The following is a 25,799-nucleotide window of genomic DNA, read 5'->3' as shown; positions in this document are numbered from 1 at the left end:
GTGTTGGGTATTTTTTTATTTCTCTTTTGATTTCTAGAATGATATTCTACAGTGAAAAGTAGTATAGGACACTGTATAATCATGGCTTTCAAGGTTATGTTTGTACCTAGTCCTAACACTTAATGTTGATTGTGACCATAACATGATCATTCTATCTTACTTTATTTTTTAATTTATAAATTCAGAGGTAATATGTTTCCTATGCTTCGTCCTAGGTATGTTCTCACAATATTTCTCTAATAAGAGTTTTCTTGAATAAAAATAAATGAGCAAGGAACACTAAGTTAAGCTTTTTTATGGGGTTAATTAAAAGTATTCTTATAACTAAAATAAAAATACCATAGTTATGTGCTCAGTTCTGGTTTTAGGAAGCATATGGTATATAAAATGGTCTGTGATCTTATAAGTTAAATTGTAGGTAAAGTTTATGTTACTCAATTTCATGTGATTGGAAATAATTTCTTTACAGAATTTAGATAATTCAAGTATGGCTCTAAGGTATGACCTGTGTTTTCAACATACTATTTCTAGAATAAGGTTAAAACAGTTAATTTAAAAAAAAAAAAAAAAACTCTTGCCTCCAACTTTCTATACCTTTTCTTCTGTTACAAGTTGAATTTGTAAGCCCTTATCTGTAACTGTTACTAGTTGGAAGATCTCATTTAGTTGTATTTGCCTGCTTTATGATGCAGAGGAAAGTGAGGAGACCTTAAAAAACACCAAAGAAATTCAGAAAAAAGCCGAAGAAAAATATGAGGTGTTGGAGAATAAAATGAAAAATGCAGAAGCTGAAAGAGAGAAAGAACTGAAGGATGCCCAGAAAAAACTAGATTGTGCCAAAACTAAAGCAGATGCTTCTAGCAAGAAAATGAAAGAGAAACAACAGGTCATTGTTTTTTTTTTTAATAGAATTAATCTTTTCACATCAGTGTAGAACTGAAGGGTGGTAGAATACCATTGGTTGATTTGGCCTTCTTCATCCATAATCCAAAAGTGAGAGACAAGGTTGCTTGATAAATGTTTGATTTTGATAATGTTTCATTCAGGAGTGGACCAAAGCTTGTATCATGTAAGCCAAGCTGTGTTACATCAGAGACTCACTGTTGCTGTTTCTGTTTGGTGATCATCTTGTTTGAAATATACACTGTGAAAGAATAATGATGACAAAGCATGTTACATTTGCAGTGTTAATCAATTGTAGACTATTTTGGATAGTTTCAAGGCTGGAATTTGAACCTATGTTTTTCTGTTTACAAAGGCTACGTGCTCAATCACTTCCATATAATTTCATTATTGAATACAGTTTCACTTAAATCTGACTTTCCTTCACAGTTCTTTTTAAACCCACCTTATGATTCTTCTAGTAAATATTTAGCTTTACACAAAGCATTTTGAAAAGAACTAAAGGCTATAATGGGAAATGGAGAAAGTAATTTTTTGTCATTAAATAATTGTTTAAAACAAGGTTTTTACCTCTCCTAATTTATCTGCCATATAGAATTTGTATTGTTTTTCCCTATAGGAATAAAAGGATGAAATAGTTTATGCAAAGTTCTTTGAACCCATAAAAATTGTATGTACATTTTTTAATACAGAAAAATAAATTTCTTTTCCCCTTTCTTCTTGGGAAGCAGCTTACATGTTTTCAGTAGTTGAGTAAGCTATGGTCCTTACTTGCTTGAGTATCTTATTAGTTTTGCTGACATGTGTGTAATTATTTTTCAGTAGTTGGTAACTGTTGAATGCCCAGATGCTGTGTTTTTTATAGGAAGTTGAAGCTATCACCCTGGAGCTGGAGGAGCTCAGGAGAGAGCATGCATCGTATCAACAACAGCTTGAAGCAGTAAAGGAAGCTATCATGTCCTACGAGGGTCAGATTGCAGTAATGGCCTCTGAGGTGGCTAAAAATGAGGTGAGAGGGGTTTAAGCACGTCAGAGAAATACAGATGTCAGCCTGCTTCTGAGATGGTGGCTTAGAGGTGTTTGACTTCAGAGGCCTCAGTCTCTTCACCCTTGTCATGAGAGGGAAAATGATGATTACCAATCAGAAAGAGTCCTGAAATAATATCACTAATTGTTTTAGTGCAGGTCTACTAGAAAATGAAAAATACCCAGTAATTTGACCAGGCAGAGTTTAAAGAAAAATTATTAACTCTAACAGGACTTTGGAATGATGTATGATTGATTGCTAAGGGGTAGAGAAAACTCTAAAGAATATATGAACAGCAGATACAGGAGCAGTCATTACCCAGAACCTGAGGCAGTGCACCCCCAGAAGGAACAAATCTGGAAAAGAGCCCCATTCTACCTGCAAATCTGAGAACTACATGTAGTTGGAGAACACCTCATTGTGGCCCTCTGCTGGTGGGGCTTGGTGTAGGAGGGGAACCATGCGGAGGAAAGTGCTGCACGGGACATCTGCTGGGAAAACAGCTTCCTGGGACGCCAGGGGGACTGGCCGCAGGGAGGTGCATAGCCTGGGACCGTCTGAAAAGACTGCTGCTGGGGTGCCAGGGGAAGCCAGGTAAGTGACAGCCTTGCCTTTGAGAAAAGCACATCAGAACCAAGAGGTAAAGCCCCTTCTCCAGTGTCCCCACGGCATCCTTTACTGATGAGGCTTCATATTGTTACACCTGGCAAGGGAGAAGTGTTCCCATCTCAGAAGCCGGCGCTAAAGGGTGGATTTGGGGTGCAAGGGTTTCATGTTGTGAAGATATTTCTCTTTCCTGTGAATATTGGAAATGCTCCCTCATGAGTATTGGATACCCTCTTGACCCTTTTTTTGATTTTGACCTTGAATTCTGTTTTGTTTCAGTATTTCTACTCCTACTTTTTAAAACTCAGATATAATTGGCATAACATTTATATTAGTTTCAGGTGTACAATATAGTGGTTCAGCATTTTAATATATTGTGAAATGATCACCTCAGTAAGTCTGGTAACCATATATAATTACAGATTTTTTTCTTGTGATGAGAACTTTTTAAGATGTGCTATCTTAGCAGCTTTGAAATACATAGTAGTCGTTATTATTAACTACTGTCACCATGCTATACAAAGTATAATTAATCACCTTGGTTTTTTGATACCACTTTTTTTTTTTTAGTTTTCTGTTCTGTTGCAGTTAGGTACTTTTTGTAGGTCATGTTAACTGAAATGTAACAGCTTCTAACAGGGGAGTGCCATCCATTTACCTACTCTAGAGTAAAGTGTGTTTTTGCCTTTTGGCCTCCACTTTCACATTTCCTGCCACACTCTTTCCCGAGATAATTGTTTTAATTGTTGTACTCTGCATTGTTTCCTAAAGTGGTTCTTTTCTCTTCATTCTATTTGTGGTTAAACTCGAGGGTTTTTTTATATTTGACACATTATCAAATCAATAGCAGAACAATTTTTTAACTATATTTTTGAAGATCAAGGATCAAAATGCTTTTGAGCTTTGTGTTTTGTGTTGCTGATTACCATTTCTACAGTTTCTTTTCTGCCTTGCCTTTTTGTCTCATTCCTCCATATCTTTTACCATCTTTCATGGACCTCAAGTTGTGGAATTTTAAAAAACTTAGATGTCATATTTTTAAAAAGAAATGTGGAAGTAAAATAAGCCACTTCTTCCTTGATCTAAATAACGATAAAATCAAAGCATATACATATTTCTATAAAGAGAATATCTATTTCTCTATGGAAAACTATAAAATGGATCTCTTAGTTTGTAAACATTGTTCTTTTAGTCTCAATATTCTAAATTGTTTCTGTTTGCCCTCTTAGGGAGCTAAGAAGAGAAATTGCCTTCAAATTAATTATGTTCAAACAAAAACTAAAAACTCTGGTTCAATCTGAAGTGATAGATATCCTTGTTTTTTTCTCTTAACAATTGTAGATTGAAACAGTTTATACCTGTGACGCCATCTTAAATCTTTAGGTGTGAGAGAATCTTCTTCATAAACATGTTTTTGTCATGTGTTTTTGTTTTGGATTTTTTAGATGAATACTGTAATTTAACTTCCTCCTGCAAAGGACTTTTAATGACACAAACATTATAAAGAAATTACTTATGTCATGTTCAATAACTTAACCATAATGTCAGGTATTGTTTATTGCTCAAAATTATCTTGTTTTCTAACGAGCATGCCTTAAAAAATTCCTAAATTTTTACTGATGCTTATCATCACTTCAACAGATCTATTATTCCTCAGAGTCTTTTAGCAAGTTATTCTACTCTTTGTTTTCCTGTACCTAAATCTGAGTTGAGCTAGGTTTTTTTTTTTTTTTCAGATGTTTGTGTGAGTTTGTGACTTTACCAGAAAGACCTTTAAGATCTAGCAAAGAACTTTGAGGTGGAGGAGGTGAGAGTTGGTAGACTAAATCCCAGCCATAATTTTCACTTGAGAGGGAAACTGATGATAGTAAAAGAGTGAAAAGTTTTTCTCTGTGCCACAGATCTGTTTCTTCAAAACAGTTTCTCTTCCTGTTCCATATCTCTGCTGTAACCCCCCGTGCTAGAACGAAACACCCTGACCTTCTGTTGCCACTGTCGGAGGCCTTACGGCTTAATTCTATAGAAGGGAAAGGAACAAATGCCAGCTTACCTTACTTCCACCCCCGTTCTTTGCCTTCATAATAAATGGCATTTGCGGGTCTGTCATGTTATTTTGTAACCACCACCAGAATCCCACTTTTTTGAGAGAACTCACAGGACAAATCCCAGTAACCCCTCCTCCACCTAGGTGCTGACGGTTATTCGGTGTCACAGGAACTTTGTTGCCTTCCAGCAGGAACAATGCATCTCATCCCTTTTTTCCTAGTGGTAATACAAGTTTTATCTGTAAATGTGTTAGTCATTTTCATGGGGATATAAAATGTAGAAGGTAGATGACACATTGCCATCTTGTCTAGAAGTCTGTTGGATAATCTTTCAGTAAAGCAAAAAATGTCTCCATCTTACCTTGCTGTATGTTGTCTTGTAATTATTCATTTCAGGAGTTAGTAAATAAAGCTCAAGAAGAGGTGACCAAGCAAAAAGAAGTGATAACAGCCCAAGACAACATAGTTAAAGCTAAATATGCAGAAGTAGCAAAACACAAGGAGCAAAACAATGAATCTCAGCTTAAAATTAAGGAACTGGACCACAACATCAGCAAACACAAACGGGACGCTGAAGATGCTGCTGCCAAGGCATGTTGGTGTTGTTCGTTTTTGTTCTTAGTCACATTTTTGCCTCTGGGTTTTTGAAATGTTCTGGTAAAGTGCTCAATGAAGAACTTACTGTAAATGACAGAACTACTGTGTAAAAATTTTGAGGCATACAACTATGACTGCTTCTCAGCAGTCACCAAATGGCAAAAATGTTTTATTTTTAAATTTAATTTCAGGGGCTTTATTCCCATCTCCAAGATGTTTTTAACCAAATATTGAGTGGCCTCCCATGGAAATAACTGTTTTTTTTAATCCCCACTTGTTCATAGAACTAATTGCTAATGTATTAATAGTTGTAATATATATTCTTTACGTTATTGCAAATTGAATTTAGGGAACTCACAGAGAAATATACATAGGGAACTTCTGAAGTAAGGACTTAGTTGGTTTAGGATGTCCTTAGGAGGATTAGTATAGTCAGTGTTCGAAGTCTCATTTGAAATCTGACGTTTTGCCAAGCAGTGTCTTTGAAGTTATCCCACAGTTTTTTCGTCACTCTTAATTAAAATTTCTTTCATGTATCACAGTAACCTAAGTACTTTAAAGAAAATGCATAGTTTTGCAGGAATTCATTGCTTAGTTAGGAGGCTTCCTTTATGTGGTTTTAATAATTGACTCATCATGTTTTCTTACTGGTGTGTAACAGTTTGGTGCCTTTTAAATCTTTTTTAGCATCATAAAAGTACAAGAGATTTAATTTCAAAAAGATTTTTTGTATGTATGAGAACATACAAGGCAGTCTCCCACCCTTTTCTGCAGGAGCCATGAGTGCCTATTCGGGTTCATTACTTTGTTTAAAAAGCATTTTTTTAATGACCACATGGTAATATCCTAATATTTTATTAGTATTGATTTCCCATTTGCCTAGTAGCCTAGTATTAGTGGATTCACTGAACTATTACCAATGCTAATATTACTGTTAATAGGTTTTTTTCTTTTTAAATATAATTGAAAATACTAGTATTGCTGGTTGCTAAGGGATTCTATTTACAGTTAAGTGAAGAGGGTAGAAAGAGGGACTTGCAAGCAGAACTGCTAAAAAGTCAAGTATTCTTTGAAATACATAGTTTATCAAATATTTATTGTATACTTATACAAGGCACTAAAGATACAAGAATGAGCAGCATGCCACAGAACGTGTTCATGGAGCTCACAGATGGGCAGGAAAGATAGACTAGAAACGACCATATTACTTTGGAGTCTGGTGGTGTGACTCTACTCATGGAATTAATAAGAATGATTGACAAAGATTAGCTTTCAGCAGTCAATACCAATCTTAACCAGTTACCCTAGAAGAAAGTCTTCCTTAAGCACTATAATTAAAAATTCTTAATGGCTATATTATATGAGTATTTTACTGTGCCTTGTCAAAAGAGGGTAGCAAGGGGATGGAGTCAATATTTAAGGTAATGTTTTACTTAGATTATAATTTCAAGAATTATTAGATACCAATCACTATTAGACTTTCATGATTTTACAGTTATCTATGACTTAAATATTCGTATAAGACTAAACTTTCACAAGTTGTTTTTTTGAAGCAATAGATTGAATTTGGTAAAATCTGGAGCCTCATCTCATTATAATGGCAATGTTTACACACACCCACACACACACACCCACATACACTTTTTAACTATTTCTCTAAGTTCACATTTATTTTGATGCTTAAGTAATATCTTTTCCTGTTTTTTTTTTTTTTTAGCCTATCCTCTCGGTAAAAATATTCATACTTACAGGTTCACAATCAACAATGAATCTAATTTTTTTTCAAATGAGACATTGTGGGATTTTTCTCAAAAATGTTTGTAAAAATTAGTAAATATTTAAGAAACTAATTTTTAAATATAGGTTTGTGAGCAATGATATTATTCCATTATCATCTTGTGGCTAGGTGTCCAAAATGTTGAAAGACTACGACTGGATTACTGTAGAAAAACACCTCTTTGGGCAACCCAATAGCACCTATGATTTCAAAGCTAACAACCCAAAAGAAGCTGGTGAGAGACTTCACAAGTTGCAAGAAATGAAGGAGAAACTAGGAAGAAATGTCAACATGAGAGCGATGAATGTACTGACTGAAGCTGAAGAGCGTGTAAGTCACTTTGCTATGACTGTGTAAAACATGAGTAGCATTGATGGTTTTATATGACCCCCAGTGTGTGTACTCAGTCGTGTCCGACTCTGCGGCCCATGGACTGTAGCCTGCCAGGCTCCTCTGCCCTTGGGATTCTCCAGGCAAGAATACTGAAATGGGTTGCCATTTCTGTCTCCAGTAGATATGACCCCAAGACAATTATTAGAGTCAGTCTTTGCTTTATGCTTTTGAAAATTTGTTTTGTTTTGTTTTTCTTCCTTTTCAGTTACTTCTTTTCTTATTTCATTCTTTTTGTATCATCAGTTATGTGTCCTGTTGTGCTTAAATGACTTTTCCACTGCTTTTCCTTTTGCTGTGAATATGTTCAAACCCTTTCTTATTTTTGGTTTAAATAAAAACACTTCGATCGTGTTAACGCCTCACATTTATATCATTTCTTTCTCTTGTCTTTTTGAAAGGCTTTGAAGAAGACGGTACAGGTTTTCCCCACTATCTAAAAAGTAGGGTATTCCTTTGAAACCCTTCCTGCCAAAATGGTATAAAGTCAAGAAGCAATTACCATAGGGCCCTTCTTGCTAACAGATGAACAGAGCAAAGTGAGATAAATCGCAGATGCTCACAGACCCAGTTCAAAGCCCTGGGAGGAGGCTTGATGCTGAGATGCTCAGTGTTGCTCTCATGAGGAGCTTGATGGTGCCACTCTCACTGCTTAGGGTGTGTGCTGCTTCTGTAAGGAATGGCTCACTGCAGAACACATGCTGAATATTATTTATGCTTTTTACCTTTTCTTGTAAAAGTAGTGATATAAAGTGAACTTTGGAAAAGTGAGGGAATACCTGTATCCTGCTGTCTGCCTCCTCACCAGTCATTCTAACCACTGTCTTCCTTTGATTCCAGTGTATTGCAAGAACCATTAAATAAGTAAATGACTAAAATTGTTGTATACATTGACACTGTTTTACTAATCTGTAAATCCAGCAGCATCTTCTCTGTTTTAAGGCTCTCAGTTACTTGATGGTGTTATCCATCTCCCTTACCTTTTACAGTCTGCATGTCACTAGAAAAACCCAAAAGGGAAAGCAATTCCTATTCTTTATGGCCCCATAGGAGATAGCAATCTGAGTAATTTTATATTATGCTTTGTATCTTCTTTAATTCTGTAAAACTCTGAATTTGTATAACAGTTAATGAGAGTGCTGTGTAAGTGGTAATACCTATGAGCTCGATCACTTTTAACAAATTTTTTGGTAAAGGGTTTCTTAAAGCTGTTACTGACATTAGTATCTACAAAGAATCTATATTATGTTAGGTACGAAACAGATTAATAATGCACATACTGTGATCTTTCTGTTAAATACTCCTGCTGGTTTTCGTTTCTCCATTAAAGCTTTGCAATATATGGCACATTCGTGGAAGGGAACTATTTTGTCTGAATTTGAGCTGCTTAACATCGTGAAATTTGCTTTTATTATAAATAATAACTTAGGCTAGTTTTGTTTTTTTAATTTTACCAATTCCCATCTCCATACCAGAGAGGAAGGGCCTATATTGATCAGTGGTTTGCCTTTTGTTTTTTTGTTATTGTATTTTGGGTCACCACATGTAAGAAAATATATGGAATTATTCAAGGAACAGTATAAAAATGTGGCCAAGCTCGTAAAACCTTTTCTCCACAAAGGAGAGGGACAGCAAGCAAGACTGGCTAGAGTTTTTCAGGGAGAATATGAAACCGCCTTGACATGCGAGGCTGTGAGGAGAAATAAGTTAAAAGGATGTTTAGAAAGTTCTGCTGCTCCTCATGGTTTGATTATCCCTCTGTAGCCTCCCTCAAAATTTTTTTCAGTAAATTTCTTCATTAAGCAGAGAAGGCCACTCAGATGTTGGAGTGGAAACGTGAGGCACCAGTCATGTCTGAAGCGGAGGAAGAACAGTGCAGGGGCCGTAAGGCTACAGGGAGCTTATGTTCAGGAAGCTGAAAATGAGGCCATATGGCTGGAGCCTGGGGAGGACTGTGTTGCCAAAAGTTCAGAGACAAATAGGAGCCAGATTATGTAGGACTTTATACATCATGGTAAAGAGTTTAAAAAGTTAAACCTTTATGTCACTGCTAAGACTGACCTTGCATGCAAGGCTACTTTTGAGTTTACATGACAAATATTCCTTTTTTTGCCTTGACTCCTGGGTAGATAGGGAATATAAGTGGAGTCAAAATGTTTCAAGAGTTTGTGCTATAAATTCTCAGCTATAGTAATTGAATTTTACATATAGATATATTTACTTTCCTCAGTTTGGCTTACGTTATAACTCAATGTAGTGTATCTTTTTGGTAAGAATGAGTTGTATGTATTGCATATAAAAATAATAAAATCTCTTTATTCTTGACTGAAGCCTAAAATAGAAATTTTTTAGTTTTCTCAGTTAAGTCTGCTTTTTATCTTACTAGTATAATGACTTGATGAAGAAGAAGAGAATTGTAGAAAATGACAAATCCAAAATCCTGGCAACTATAGAGGACCTGGACCAGAAGAAAAACCAAGCCATAAATATTGCTTGGCAAAAGGTATTTGAACCCAAAATATTATCATTTATTCTGTATGAGGCAAAGATGGAAGATGACGTCATGTTAATAGCATTGTATTCTAAGATAAATCTGAAGTAACAACTTTTGTGTTTGAAGGAGGCACATGCTCATACCTTAATTAAAACCTTGTAGACTTTTTAAAGCATTTTGTCCTTTTGGACTTTACTACTGACTTGGAAAGATTTGTTTGTCACTCCATCATGGTCTCATCATCTGCTTGTCTGGTTCTTAAGCTATATTAAGTTAACTTTGTAGATTTCTCCCATTTTTCTTTCTTCCATCACTTGCTAATTCTGGGTTACCTTTAAAAGGGACAGTATTTGCCCTCTTTCTCATGAGATCATAGGTTCTAATATTGGACAGTATTCTAAGGTTTCTTCCAAATATCTGCCATACCCTTTACTCATCCTCTGCTTAAAACTGGAAGCATTATCTGTTTCATATTGCAGAAGTGCTGATTGTTGGAATACCTGTCCAAAGGACCCCTTCAGTTGTAACCTCTTCAGTTTCTCTTGCTGTGACTTGCAGAGGTCAAATAGTGCTAAGAATATTTCTATAGCAAGATTGTATTCCACTTACAAATTATTGTGTTTCAGAATTCATAAGTATTATACATTCTTAGGTTTTTTAGCAAATCATTTTTATAATGTTAGATTAATAATTATAAAATACGTTATTTTTATGTAAGTATAATTTATTAACAGACCATTTGCTCTTATTTACATGAATTATCTTAATAATTTTGATAATTATCTCTATTTTATAAATGAAGAAACTAAAGCTTAGAAAGTTGAAATTAGCCTAAGATCGTAATAGTTAAAATGTAGGAAAACTGGAATTCTCTTTTCCTAAATTAGAACTTAAGTTAAAATTACCTTTTGTTGCTCTTTAGGAATTAGAACTGGTTAATTGGGAAGTCAGTATTTCCAGGATTCATATTCAACAGAATCCCAATTAACCATTTTGGTTTTGTTTTATGACAACTTCAGCAGATTTCAAGGTTCCTTACTGTTATTTCTACTTCTCTGGCTGCATAGATTTGTCTCCTTTAGCATAATCCTTAGCTTCTGTAAAGTTTTCCTACCATAACAAAAGACTGCTAGTCAGAAGCTTTCATAGATGCTGTGCTGTTTGGCATTTTAGCAAGCCTGGGCCTCTCAGATTTAATTGGGCACCTTATCACTTTTTCTTTTTTTAATTTTGCAGGAACTTTATTTTTTATAATGGCAGAATAGTTGTCTTTTTCATTTGCATTATTTTTCCTGCTCTACAACTTCTTTTCAGTGTTCCATCTCCCTGTAGTATTTCTGTCATTTAAAAAATGCTTGCAAAAAGTTGGCCCCAGTATCCTTGTACAACATTTGGATTTAACACTAGACCTGAGATTCTGTCTCTTGGTTTCCCCATGGTTGCTGGATTTAATTCAAGTACAAATTTATATTTTAAACTGATTTTTCTCCAGTCTCTAAAGTTCTCCCAAACCAAGTAAATTTACTGAGTGCTTATTATATACGTCAGACAGTATTCTCCTATTAATTTTCCCATTTAATTCTCAACAGTAACCTAATGAGGTAGGTATTTATTATCAGCATTCCATCTTTCCTTATGGCTTCAAGTGTACTTCCTTCACAACACCAGAGTATTTTGGAAACTGGTTGTATTTTTGTTTCCTTCTTAACCTCATTGGATTTTCAATATTCAGCTTATTTCCTGTCTGTGATAGGGCTGTATTCTTCTCTACCTATTAACTGATAAGATTGTCTTTTCCCTTTTGAATAATCCACATGGGATCCCATGGTCATCTTTTGGATTTATTAGCATTTCACTGTCTTAATTTTGAGCTGCCTTTCTCCTGTCTGGACAAAAATATTCAAGTGTTTATAAACTATACGTTATCTTCCATCTTTCCCCCATAAAAAGAGTGGACCTCTCCCCATTGTAATGAACTTTGTGTAGCTCCGGAAGTCTATCCCAGATAAAACTAGACTCTACTTTCTCTGTGTAGGCTATTAGCATTTGTGCAGTTGTTCTTAAAATATATGTTCCTTAGCAAATTTATATTTAGGAGACTGTTTAAGTCTAGGAGATTTCCTTATTACTACAGATATTCATAAAATATGTATTTGCACTTGAATTTTATACTCGAATGTGGAGAATTTGCCTGTCATACATCTTTGTGGGCCGGGGGGGGGGGGGGGGAGTGGCAGTGTGCATGCATGTATACACTCAGTTTTGTCTGGTGAACCTCTGAGATTATTAGTCATGTCTGAAGACAGATGGCTGAATTCTCAAGTCAGTGATCAAGTGTGTATGCACAGAAATTACTCAGTTACAGCCTAGAATATTGGTCCTAAATCTCTGTGTAATCTCCTGCTGCAACTTAACGGGGATAGGTCAAGTAGCTTCTTCAGCCTTTTTCTTTTGGGGCTCAGTTCTGTTCCTGCCCCTTGACAATCTGTGAGAAGTATAGAAAAGAACATTTGATTTTATGCCTCTTTTTCTCCTAGACTTCACTGATCTTAAGGTTTTTAAAGTTAGCTGATAATGACAGGCCTGTCTTACCATATCAGCCAACAGAAAACAAATTATACCAAAAAAAGTTTTTGTTTTTCTCCTCCAGCTGAAAGTTCAATCTCCTATATTATCCAATTGTGTGTCTCTGAGGATTCCTGCAACCATGGCCGCCTGTTGTATCAAAACTTCGTCTTAGTGTTAGAGGTATAGCCTGTAGTTTCCCCTCAAAGTTTGAGCAAAGCTCAGTAAATGATTTCTGTAAAGAGACACACAAATATATCACAGCCATATACTCTTGTTACAACCACTGGACTGTAATGTTGCTATGTTGTGTTGCTAGCAGCTATAGACAATCATGAGTGAATGGGCATGACCAGATTTGTCATATGGACCATAATTTGCCAACTTCAAAACAAGAGTAACAGATAACAAAATTCACTTGCTGGTTTGCAAGTATACATGTCATTTGATTTTTCTTGGAAAACTTTCTATAATATAAATCATTTTTTCATCCAGGTGAACAAGGACTTTGGGTCTATTTTTTCTACTCTTTTGCCTGGTGCTAATGCTATGCTTGCACCACCAGAAGGGCAGACTGTGCTGGATGGTCTGGAGTTTAAGGTTGCCTTAGGAAATACTTGGAAAGAAAACCTAACTGAACTTAGTGGTGGTCAGAGGTAAGTGAGTAATCCCTTTGAAATAATTCCTCTTATTTTATTATAATCCATCAACTCGTCACCTCCCAATTTTATTTCAGATTTGCTTTTCTATATTTGCATGTGGAATTTAAGGAGTCTAATCTGTGAGACTATAAATTCTGAGTAGAACACTTGATTAAAATGATAGGCAACAAAGTAGAAATAAGGATTAGCATCTAGGAAACTAGACCAAATACAGGAGAAACAATTATTTTCAGATACTAGAAAATGAATGAACCAGGAGTAAGGTCCTGAGAGAAAAGAAAGAAAATGCTGAGTCCAGTGTTTACTCTAGGTTTCTCCCTAGGAGTAATTTCTTGACTGCAGATGCAGGGAGGGAAACCCACACAAAGCCTAGTAGTCTTACTAAATGAAGGAATATTAGAATTTGGGGAAGGCCCAGGGAAATACATCGTGGCATTATATTTGCACCATCCCTAAAGTGAAGGCTGTTCTAGACACACCTTAGCAAAGGTTAATTGCAGGCCTAACGCTATTAAAAGACCGACCACAAAGTTGAGACTGTAAACAATATAATCACAGTGTTCAGCATCTAATAAACACTAGTAGGCAGAACTCAAGAAAATGTGATTTATAACTTAGAGGAGAAACAGACCCAGAAGTGACAGGTGATGAAACTAGCAGACAGGAAGTTAAAGAGAGTTACATTAACTATCTCCAAAGATTACAAGCTGAGAGAAATGGAAACTATTAAAGAAGATTCCACTGAAACTTCTAGAGATTTAAAAAAAAAAAACCTGAAAGGAAAAGTTCTCTGCCTGAGATTGATAACAAATTCAACATTAAAAGGAACACGAGTGAATTTGAAAACATAGCAATAAACTATTAAAGTTACACTGAGAAAGAGCTTCAGTGACCCGTGGGGCAACATTGAGTGCTCTAACATATATGTTATTGGAATTTCAAAGAGAGGAACAGGTAAAACAAGATACTTGAAGAAATAACAGCCCCAGATTTTCCAGATTTGATGAGTTCTGTTAATCCACATACTTGATTTCTGTGAACCCCAGGTAAGATAAAGTGAAGTCGGTCAGTCGTGTCCGACTCTTTGTGACCCCATGAACTGTGTAGCCCACCAGCCTCCCATTTCCTTCTCCAGGGGATCTTCCTGACCCAGGGATTGAACCCGGGTCTGCCGCATTGCGGGCAGACACTTTACCATTTGAGCCACCAGGGAAGCCCAGGTAGGATAAGGGGTGGCCAGATGCTAAAGAATCTGCCTGTAATGCAGAAGAGCTGGGTTGATCACTGGGTCAGGAAAATCCCTTGGAAAAGGAATGGCTGCCCACTCCAGTATTCTTGCCTGGAGAATTCCATGGACAGGAGCCTGGCATGTCACAGTCCATGAGGGTGGCAAAGAGTCAGATACCACTGAGCAACTAACACTTCACATTTCACTTTCACACGTAGGATAAATGTATACACTCGCTTCCTACACATACAATAACACAGCAAAGCATGTCATACATAGTTGCTGAAAACCAAGGATCAGGAGAAAAAAAATCCTAAAAGCAACCAGAGGTAAAAGGCTCATTAAATGCCAAGGAACAAAGATAAGAATGATTAGACTTCTTGTCAAAAACTATGCAAGCCAGAAATCTGGAACAACATCTATAAAGTGCTAAAAGAAAAATGTGATAACCTAGACTTCTGTATGTAGAAATATTCTTCATGTTGAAGGCAATATATCTTTTCAGAAAAACAAAAGGTGGAAGCATTTAATTCCAGCAGAACTGTACAAGTTCTCTGGTAAAAGGAAAATGGTGCCAAATGGAAACTTGGGTCTACATAACAATGAAGAGTACTGGAAATAATATGTTCTGGACTTCAGGAAAGTTTCTCCAACCTTACACAGTGATTCAGACAGCATACTGAGAGAAACTTTAGAAGATCATTTGGCCTAACTCCTTACTTGCAGAGAGCCAAATGATTAAAACCCCCTGAGAGAAAATTGTGAATATTCATATAATTGAAGATGTGTATTAATTTTATATTTTCCCCCTGCAGGATGTACAGTCCATACTCCTTGATTGCTCTCATATGCTCTTGGCTGTGATGGAACTCTTCTCCTTTGGATGTAGAAAATACTAAGATCTGTTCATTTCTCTTATGAGATCTTTTGTCATTTTTATGAATAGAATAGCAGTCCACTCTTTATTTTTCATTATTGATAAAATTCCTAAATGTTCTAAGAGTCAAAAAAAACAGCTTCTGCTGCCTGGTCAATCAAAATTGAATTCCGCAGTATAGATCCCAACATCTTTTAATTGTTTCTGCCAAAGTCCTAGAAAAAATTTTTGAGGAAAATAGAGAATATTTGCTTATTTTCTTACTGGAACCTAAAAATTATTTCCATAATTAAGACAATATAAACTTATTTTCACATATACCACAGTCTAGCATAGTAGTTTAACCCTTGGTGAGCCTTTTTTTTTTCCTCCTGAATGATTAAGTTGAAAGCTTGATGCCTTAAATATTCGGCACAGAGAAAGCCATTGAAAAGCAGTTTTAGGTCGCTTTAATGACCTCAGCTACCCTGTAGGGTAGAGGTCAGCTTGCTTGCTTTTTATTGTACTGTTTCATTCCTTTCCTTTGCTAGAAAATTTGGTTTTCACCTTCCTAGACCCCCTCTTCTTCTACACACATTCTTCCCCCACTTACATGTTTCTTAATAAATACCCTATTGGAATATAGTAAGCCTTAGACTGTTTACTGTAGTGCTGCATGCTAGAAGATATTTGAAGTTATAGAGTTAAGTGTATTACAGCTGTTACTGTAATTTTAATTCTATTTTTAAATAATTATAAATGTTTTACATTACAGTAAATAAAGATTTTTAATGAAATGCTTAAGAAAAAATATTATGAGAAGTATTGTATTTCTTCATACCAGATTAGAACAAAATCTGTTACAATTAAAAGGGATAGAAAAGAACTGAAAAAGAGTTTTGGGGAAGGAAAGGAAAAACTATTAACAGTAATATGATGTCTCTTAAGATTAGATGCTAAATTTAACATTCTAATTATCTGACAAGAAAGAAGAATATATAACTGTTCTATTCAAAATAACACTCCTTGAAGAGAGGGAAGAATGGAAAGCTAAACTAAAAGAAACACTTTAATACAACAAAAGTTTTCAAGTTTGAAACTTTTAAGATTCTTTTTTCTATAACTACCTTCCAGCTAAATCAGCACTATTCATAATAATAGGATACCAGATTTGCTTCAGCGCTTTGGTAAAAAGTGGTAAAATCAAGTTTTGATGGTATTTCCTTCGGCCTTCTTTTCTTAGGTCTTTAGTGGCTCTGTCATTAATCCTGTCCATGCTCCTTTTCAAACCTGCCCCAATCTACATCCTGGATGAGGTCGATGCAGCCCTGGATCTTTCTCATACTCAGAATATTGGACATATGCTACGTACTCATTTCACACATTCTCAGGTAAGAACCAAAAAGAGGCTCAGAATAGTTCTCAGATTTGTTTGTCTAAAACTATTCTTTAGTAGTTGTCAATATATATAAGGAATTTAGGATTGAGGAATACCAAGGTGTTGTATATCTCTTTAAATATATAATTCTATTCAAATGGTTCCAGAAGGAAAGAGGCTTTCATCTCTTATTAAAGAAAGAGCCTGGAATTATAATTGCAGGTTATAGCATGAAGAGGAATCTATTTTTTTTGTCACTTGGAATTATTTAGGTTACTTATTTTCTCTAGCTAGCTGCCAGAAGATGCACAATCAAAACAAGACTATTTCCAAAGATGTACCTGGAAAATCTATCAGAAAGTCATGTGTTGCTTGATGGATACTCTTCATTCCTCCTAAAAAGCAGAGAAAAACCCTTGAAGCTAAAAACAGTTTTTTATTGAACTGTTGCTGCAGTAACTACAGCTACCAAATACGATTATATAGATAAAGCATTGAACAGTTCTGGGGGGCTTCGCTTATAGTTATCATAGATTGTGTATTTATTATGGCATTTTTTAGCAGATAACAGTGGCATTTAGAGCTAGCAATAAGACAGTTGATACTAACTGGAGAAGATAGCAACAAGCAGTCAGCCAGCAGGAAGTAGTAACTTGGGTAATGAAGCACTCACAGTAAAATTAAGAGACTCCTAAAACTGCATATGGAAAGAATTCATTTAGGTACCTAATGATAACTATTTATTATGTGCATTTGCTTGGAGCCCAGCATTTAAAGAGATAACAAAGTCAAATTTTTTCCAAATGATTCTTAACTGCAGTATAAAAAGAGCGAACTTCAAGGATGCTACAATTTTTTATGTTTTCCTTTTTCCCTTAAGTTCATTGTGGTATCCCTAAAAGAAGGTATGTTCAACAACGCAAACGTCCTTTTCAAAACCAAGTTTGTGGATGGTGTTTCTACAGTAGCCAGATTTACTCAGTGTCAAAACGGAAAAGTTCCAAAGGAAAACGAATCCAAGGCAAAAAGACACAAATGATCACATATGGAAGTTAAAAGTAAAGATTCACTCCTTCACCTTGACCTGTTTTTTAAATATACACTTTATAAGAACTTGGGATTCATGTTGTTTATATAAAAATTTAATATTGTTACCTAGCCCATTTTCTCTTCCTTATATAATCACTTATAACAGCCTAAATTCCTCTTTTCTGAATCAGTGTTAACTATGGTCCAATTACTGTAATTGTGATTTTATGTATGTCACCAAATGTTTTTTCTTACACAAGTCTTTTCTATATTAGGGAGCCTGAGATAACATAGTTGGTGGTAAATTTTGTATGTAAGAGCAAAATTACCAAGAAGCAGATGAAATTAAATTATAGAATAAATATAGCTGATAATCAGCTTTTAATAATTAGCTAATTCCTAAGGTAATATTAGTATTTTCTGTTGCTAATAATGTCATTCAGGTGAGGAAGAATCATATAGCACGTGGCTGGACCAACAGAGGGAACACGGAGAAAGCTGCGAGGCATGCACTGAGCTGTTTGTATTTAGTTCCTTGAGGACAGTGCCAGGTCTCTGATTTAGACTCAAATAGAAAGCAGATCTTAAACAGATTCCTGTTGTTTTAATGATGTTTGAATATCATATTATGCTTAGTAATATGTCTGTGCAGTCTTTTTTTTTTTAATCTTTATGAGTATTGTAATAAGAGCTTGGGAGAAAGGTATCCTCTGCATGCTGCTCTCTGATGCAGGTTTATCTGAAGTCTCCTAATATGGTCAGAGATTTTGTTAGCCTTTTCATAATCCAATCAATAACCGTCTATTGGTGAGTGAGAATATAGGAGCCAGCAGACTAAACCAAGTTAATCTTTTTCTTTTAGTCAGATACACATATAAATAAATAGATTCATCTGTTCTACCAAAAGGACTCAAAAGTTGATGACTATTTCTTAGTGTCCTCTGTTTTCCAATTCAAAATGATGAATTTCCTTTTAAGATGTCAAAGGATGGCGCTAACAAACAGCATAAGAATACCACTGATAAGATTCTTAGTACCTCTCAGTATAGCCCTAGAACCATGTCTTCCAAACTCCACATCTTGAAAGTTCTGAAGTGGTTTAACCTGACCTCAGGCATGTTATTTTGGCCCCGCATTTCTTCTTACCACTGAGTTTTTGTTCCTTTTTGGTATCCTTTTCCTGGTATAGGCTCATACTTCCTGGCCTTGGGTTTAATATTTCTCATCCTTCATCCTCATACATAGCTGAGGATGTCAGGTAACACCCAGGTAACTGATACTGTGGGGCACATTGGAAAGATTGAATATGGAATTTGTTCTGTCCTCTGTTGGAGGAGGAGACAAAGCTATAGACGCTGAGTTACGGGAAAGCCCGGTATTGTATACAGTAGACGTAAGGATGGTGGTGGTGGTTTAGTCACTAAGTCGTGTCCAACTGTTGTGACCCCATGAACTGTAGCCCGTCAGTTTCATGAGATTTCTTTCCAAATGTATTGCAAATTGTTTGCCAAAAAGAATTAATTCACACTGTTGTCAATATAGTATACCTGTTGACTCCAACCTGGTCAGCAGTGGCTGTTAATTATAATGCTTCTAATTTACTAGTTATAAAATGGTATTTAATTTCTATATTATAATTTTGTAAGTAATTTGTAGGATTGACTATTTTACCATATGTGCTAATTTTCTTTCCTCTGCCAACAAATTTTCTATTTGTTTGCTTTTCCAATTTTTGTCTATGTATATAATCTTGCTTTTTGATGGAAATTCTCTAATGTATTAAACTTTTGTGAGTAATGTTGTCATTAATCTTTAATTAGAGGGAACACATTAAGGGGAATGGGAACATTTGTTTCACAATAATATGAGTAACTAGTATTTGAGCTTTTTCTATACATCAGACACTGTATTCATTCATGTTTTCACACTTAATTCTCATAATAGCCCAGGGAGGTAAATACTATTATCATTAGCACTATATAACTGAGGAAACTCAATTGAGCCGCGAGGTTAAGAAACTTGCCCACGGTGTTAATACAGTTAGTGACCGGCAAAATACAGATCTTACTGTTAGCCTCCAGAACCTATTTATACACTACCTCTCTGATAGCGTGAACATCTGCATTTGTTATACATAGTAAATTTACGAGATGTCTGGATGACTAATGTATACCATGTGAAACTTAGGGAAAAACCGCCAACACTCGAAGAAAGGATTCCTTGCATTTTTGTTATTGGCGTTTCAGGTATGTTAACAGCAAATTCCAAAGCAGAGATGAGAACCCCTCTTCTACAGTACATGGTGGAGTGATTTAACAGGCCCCCACTCCCGCAGTCACGTCATTTGCAAATTAAGGAAGTTGCTTCTTTTTTAATTGTTATCTTTTTTATTCTCCTGCCTTATTACACTGGCTTGAACTTTCAGCTCCATGTTGTATGTAAGAGTGATGCAAGCTGGCATATTTGCCTTTTTCTCAGAATTAGGAAGAAAGCTTTTCAGTGTTTCACCACTGAATATAATCTTAGTTACAGGCTTTTGGTAGATATTCTTTATCACCTACCTTAATCTTTATTCTAGATAAATAAGAATAAAGCAAACCCAAATTAAGTGGAAAGATGGAAATAATAGAGGATAAAAATCAACAATTTATAAGAAAAATAAGAGAAAATCGATGAAATCAACATTTGATTCTCAAAAGAGCAATAGAATCAGTAGATCTCTAATTAGACCAATCAAATAAACCAGAGAAACTGCCAATCACTAATACCAGGAATGAAAGAAGAGTTGCCACTATGAATTTTAATTATGGATACAAATTATGACCATTTTTATGTCAGTAAACTTGACAACATAGGACACAATGGGAAAATTAGGAAAATAAAAATCACTGGAACTGACACAAGAAGAGACAAAATCTGAATAGCCTTAAATACTATGAATACAGTTGAAGTTATTATCTTCCCACAAAGAAAACTCCAATCCCATAGTTTCTCTTATAAATGTTTCCATTCAAGGAATAAATAACACCAGTCATCATTACACAAAATTTTTCAGAAAATGGAGGGGGAAGAAATATTTTCAACTTATTTCATGCGGTCAGCCTTGTTCTGATATTAGAACTAGACCAAGACATTACAAAACAAGAAAATTACAGGACAGCGGTCCTCATGAACAAAAATCCTGAAAATATTAGCAAACAATCTAACATCTATAAAAAATAAGTAATTTTCAGATTTTTTCAACAGATGGAGCTGACGTATATGGAAAACAAGCACTGACCCTTTACAACATACATGAAAAATAACTAAAAATGAGTCATAGACCTAAAAGTAATAGTCACAACACTTCTAGAAGACAATTTTAGTGGTCACAGATTAGGCAAAGATTTCCTAGGACAAACAACAAGCCGTAAAAAAAAAAAAGAAACATTAAATTGAAAATCTCTTCAAAAGACAGGAAAACAAAAACCACAGATTCAGAGAAATAATTTGCAATGTACTGTGTTAAGTCGCTCAGTGGTGTTTGACTCTGCAACCCCATGGACTGTAGCCCGCTAGGCTCCTCTGTCCATGGGGATTCTCTAGGCAAGAATACTCAAGTGGATTGCCATGCCTTCCTCCAAGGAATCTTTTCAACCGAAGGATCAAACCCGTGTTTCCTGCATTGCAGGCAGATTCTTTACCAGCTGAGCTACCAGGGAAGCCCTTGCAATGTACAGAGTTAACAGAGTCACATGCAAAATGAAGAAAGAACTTGTTCACATGTTCCATATTTGCATGAATGGTGCAAAATGGTAGTGAAACTGCTGTCGCTTTAAGTCAAGGCGACGGGGTATGAGTAGTACCAGCTGCATTCACTACCTGCATTTGAATTTTTTAAAATGGCATTTTGAGTGTATTTAATGAAGCTGTAAGAGTTATTTTATATATCAACTTCCTGAATACGTCTAATAATCTCAGTGATTAAATGCGAATTATGTATAAAGCACTTATGTTGCATATCAAAACATGATGGTTATTTTTCAGAAATTCAATTATTTCAGTTGGGTGAAGAACCTTTTTTCATGGAATTCCATTTTTACTTGAAAAGATAACTTAAGACAAACTATTAAGTCTATGGTATTTGTTAGACATTTCTCAAAATGAACAGTGAGCCTGTCAGGAGAACCTAACATACATGTTGCAAATAATTGTAGCTTAGAATATTGGCAACCTTGTATTCCTCATTGTGAGCCTGAGATCAGTTCAATTACTAAAGACTTTTTTAATAACACTGATGGCAAATTAACATGGGTTTTTAAAAAATATTGTTGTATGAAATGTATTAGCATTTTGAAGATCTGTGTAATTCAATGAATGGTATTTTTCAGTGACCAATGTGTCACGTTAAAAAAATCATGGATGGGTAAAATAGCCATTCTAATTACAGGAAAGACGGGTGATTTTAATATCACAAGGTAGAACTTTTGGTTTCAGATTCCACATTGCAACTGGCTTACGAAGCTGTCACTTTTTGTTGTTTGTATCAAGAAAGAATATCCACATTATCTAATATTCCTCCCGTTCCCAACTCCGTATTTATTCTCAACTCTAGACAGGAAATTTTAATAACTTGTTCAAAGTCATACAACTAGAAAGGGGTGGAGGCAGAATTTAGACTCACACTGTGTGGCTGAAGAGCCATACTCCTAGCTGTTATGATATAACAAACTGAGTTGGGTATACTTACTGCTTTGTACCTGGAGCTGAGAAAACATTCATATTATTTTGCATTGGCAAGATTCTTATACTTGTCATGCATGGGTCAGAGCAAGGAGTGATATATTTAAATCCATTGTAGAGAACAGATTGCCAATTAGGTCTAAGGATCTAGTGAAATATGGTTACTAATCACTAAATCTTTGACAGAATGGTAGGCAGAAGCTGTCTGTTTTCTTGTTAATCAATGAAGGATCAGTGTTTTCTTCAGTGGGATTAGGAAACATACAATTCTTTGCAACTTTTCTTAAGCAGGTTATAGGATGAGCTCTGTTTGTTGATGGTCATTAAGCATCTAAAGTTCTTTTAAACGTCAAGGTTCACTCTTGTTCCATTCTACATATTGGTCCTAGTGCACATTGCTACCCTAGGTAAACATTTTGGCATTCTAAGCTTTCTAATCACCCACTTAGAGAAGTTACAGCCTATCTTAAGCTAACTGCCTTTATGAAGGATCTCTACTCCACCCAATCTGCAACAGTTGCCACTCCTGAACACAACCCTCTTCATGTTTTGCTCATGCTCGTCTATGTGGAATAGTCACTACACCGTCCTACCAACAGTACCCATTCCTCAAGATTCAGCTCAAAAGTCACCACCTCTGGGTCCTTCTCTATTCCCATTCCCCTCAAATGGGCATCCAAAAAAAAAAAAAAAGAAAAATCCCAAAGTGTAGTAATTGAACACAAGTCTTAGTTCTAGTAGATTATGAATTGCTGAGTGCATCTCTTTAGAGCTCATAACCTATTAATGCATTGATCGCAAAGATTATTTGCTAAATAAATGAGTATAAGGAATCATAAAAGTTAAAGATGGACCAGACCATGGTATTAAATCATTACCACACTGTATGGATTATCAAACTAACTAGAATGAGATGATAGATTAACTCATATTCATTCTGTTACTGTTAGGATTTTGTCATGTAACCATGCAGTCTTTTTGTCATGTTACATGTAACCATGCAGGATTTTGTCATGTAACAATGAAGTCTCACAGTAAAATTTTATAAGCGAAGATTTCATGGAAGAGATTTTTTTCCCCTAAAGAATTAAAAGAATTGATAGTGTCAGCCCTTTTATTATCTATTACTTGCTATTCTGTTTCTGTAGGTGTGAAAAGTATATAAGTTGTTTAAACCATTGTATTCCAAAATTGAAAGGTTTTTATTTCACACCAAATTTAATCAAAAAGATAATTTCAAATCTGTTAGTAACAGGTATAGAAGTTTGCTTTATTGCTAATTACTTAGTATTAAAAATTCAAGGCAGATGTTAATTTGAAGAAAAAAGTCTAAAAGAGACTTTTATCCTTAGATTGCTTCCAGCTCAGCCTAAGGAGACAGGTGTTAAGTACATCCTGATTACCTGTGCTTTTGGGGACTAGAAACAGCATGAGTAATTTACTTTTATAAATAATTCCAGTGCATTAGCCATATCTTCCACTCCCTCTCTCAAGTGATTTCCACTAGGGCTAAATGGACCAAAAATGCACTGAGCTGCCAATCGATGGGCCATGCTCTTCCCTGGTGGGTTGCTACTGAAAAGGTTAGAAGGTGAAATGTAGATTCAGAATAAAGAGAAAGAAGGAAGGAGGAAAACAAGCATATATTGACTGCACATGGGTTCATCTGTTACCTATTTTAATAACAAAGCTCCTGTGATCATTCTCAGATGATAAAAGCAGGCACAGAGAGAGAAGTTAACTTATCTCAATTAGGGTGCCACAAAATCAGAACTTGAGAATCTCTTTACTTCCAAGGTTCATGATCTTTCAACTACACAACTGTTTCTAAAATATTATTTTAAAATATAAAATTATTTAAAAGGAAAACCTTTTCACACAAGACTTAAATATGAACATAACTTTGAGATGACCCCCTTTTGCCTTCCATTTTCATAAAACGGAAAAATAGCAAAAAATACAAAATAAGCACAAACCACAAAACCAAGTTTAGCTCAATAACATCTAATTATGCAGATGAAGGTGAAATAGTTACTGCTTAGGGTGAGACTCTATTATCTCAAGAGTAGCAGCATGTTAACATAAATCTTGTAATGAATCATTTTCTCACCACTTTCCTCACTCTTCGCCACTATAAAACCTAGCAGAGCATGCTATAGTGTCATTTTCTCATCACCTACTACGTGTCCATATTAAGAATACTTCCTTAATTTCATATCCTATTGAAATACCTCCAGTTCATGCTAAAGAGAATTACAGAAGTACTGGGTTGGCCAAAAAGTTCGTTCAGGCTTTTCCCTAACGTGTTATAGGAACACCCGTTAAGGAAAAATTCAAATGAACTTTCTGGGCAACCCAATATAAATGAGATCACCAGGCAGTGCTTAAGATGCAAGTTGCTGAGATGAACCCCAAATATGTCCTTATTTTTAAACTTACCAAAATAAAACCACAAACATTGAACCAAGAAAGCATTACAGACCTGAGAATGTATCCCTAGAGATCTTCCAATTGCAATGTGAAAAAGATTGCAATATGGTGTATCAAAGATATACCTGCATAATTTGTATAGAGGATCATTATTCTCTGACAAAGTCAAGGTTCTCACAGTAGCATTTTTTACTATTCACACCTGTATTCCACTGTACTTTATATAGGATAGAGCTTCTCCACCCTGAACGGTAACAGTTTCAGAACACCCTTCCTGCCCATTATTTTAGGACTAAGGAAAGTGAGCCGGAATAACTTACCCATTTGGGGTCTAATTTTTAATTTTTCAAAGTCCTGTAAAAATGTCAAATATAACCTATTTATTATGCCTTTTTCATAATGTGAAATTGATAATACCAAACTGTTATGATAGAAAAATTAGAACATGGTACATGCTTGACCTTTCTTGAAATATACAAGGTATAGGAAAAAAAAAAGTGTTAAACTGTATTCCCATCAGGATATGGAGACAAGATACAGAAACAACTTAAGTGTCTGTTGATGCATGAATGGATAAAGAAAATATCATACACACATACACTAAAATATTATTCAGCCATAAAAAGAAGGAAATCTTGCCATTTGCAACAATATGGATGGACTTTGAGGACCTTGTGCTAAGTGAAATAAGTCAGATAGAGAAAGACAGATACATATGATCTCACTTATACATGGAATCTAAAACAAAACAGGAAACCTAAGCTCACAGAGAACAAACTGGTGGTTTCCAGAGGGAGGGAATGGGTAAAATGGGTGAAGAGTGTTGACAAGTGCAAACTTTCAGTTACAAAATAAATCATGGGGATGTAACGTACAGTATGGTGATTATAGTTAATACCATATTACATTGATATATTTGAAATTTGATAAGAGATCTTAAAAGTTACATAAGAAAAAATTGTGCAACTGTATGATGATGTTATAATAGGCTTACTGTGGTGGTCATTTTACAATGTGTACAAATATTTAATCATGTTGTACAACTGAAACTGATGTTATATGTTGTATAAGATGAAACTGTTTTGCCTCA

At 35.3% G+C, this 25,799-nt stretch overlaps 1 protein-coding gene across 2 annotated transcripts in view; it reads left to right on the top strand.

Moving 5' to 3' along the window:
• SMC2 (structural maintenance of chromosomes 2) overlaps nucleotides 1-18,440 on the top strand; it is a 48,349-nt gene extending 29,909 nt beyond the window's left edge. For both annotated transcript variants that reach the window (XM_061163516.1, XM_061163517.1), the window contains 8 exons: nucleotides 693-886; nucleotides 1,769-1,912; nucleotides 4,978-5,172; nucleotides 7,085-7,285; nucleotides 9,732-9,848; nucleotides 12,900-13,060; nucleotides 16,394-16,541; nucleotides 17,409-18,440. In XM_061163516.1, the coding sequence (XP_061019499.1) occupies nucleotides 693-886; nucleotides 1,769-1,912; nucleotides 4,978-5,172; nucleotides 7,085-7,285; nucleotides 9,732-9,848; nucleotides 12,900-13,060; nucleotides 16,394-16,541; nucleotides 17,409-17,567 (1,319 nt within the window). In that variant the 3' untranslated portion in view covers nucleotides 17,568-18,440. The remainder of the gene's footprint in view (nucleotides 1-692; nucleotides 887-1,768; nucleotides 1,913-4,977; nucleotides 5,173-7,084; nucleotides 7,286-9,731; nucleotides 9,849-12,899; nucleotides 13,061-16,393; nucleotides 16,542-17,408) is intronic.
• The last annotated feature ends 7,359 nt before the right edge of the window (nucleotides 18,441-25,799 follow it).

The sequence above is a fragment of the Dama dama genome, chromosome 16 (genome assembly GCF_033118175.1).
Source record: "Dama dama isolate Ldn47 chromosome 16, ASM3311817v1, whole genome shotgun sequence".
Classification (NCBI taxonomy): Eukaryota; Metazoa; Chordata; class Mammalia; order Artiodactyla; family Cervidae; genus Dama; species Dama dama.
The sequence above is the reverse complement of the archived record's forward strand: the minus strand, read 5'-3'. Positions and strand labels throughout refer to the sequence as shown.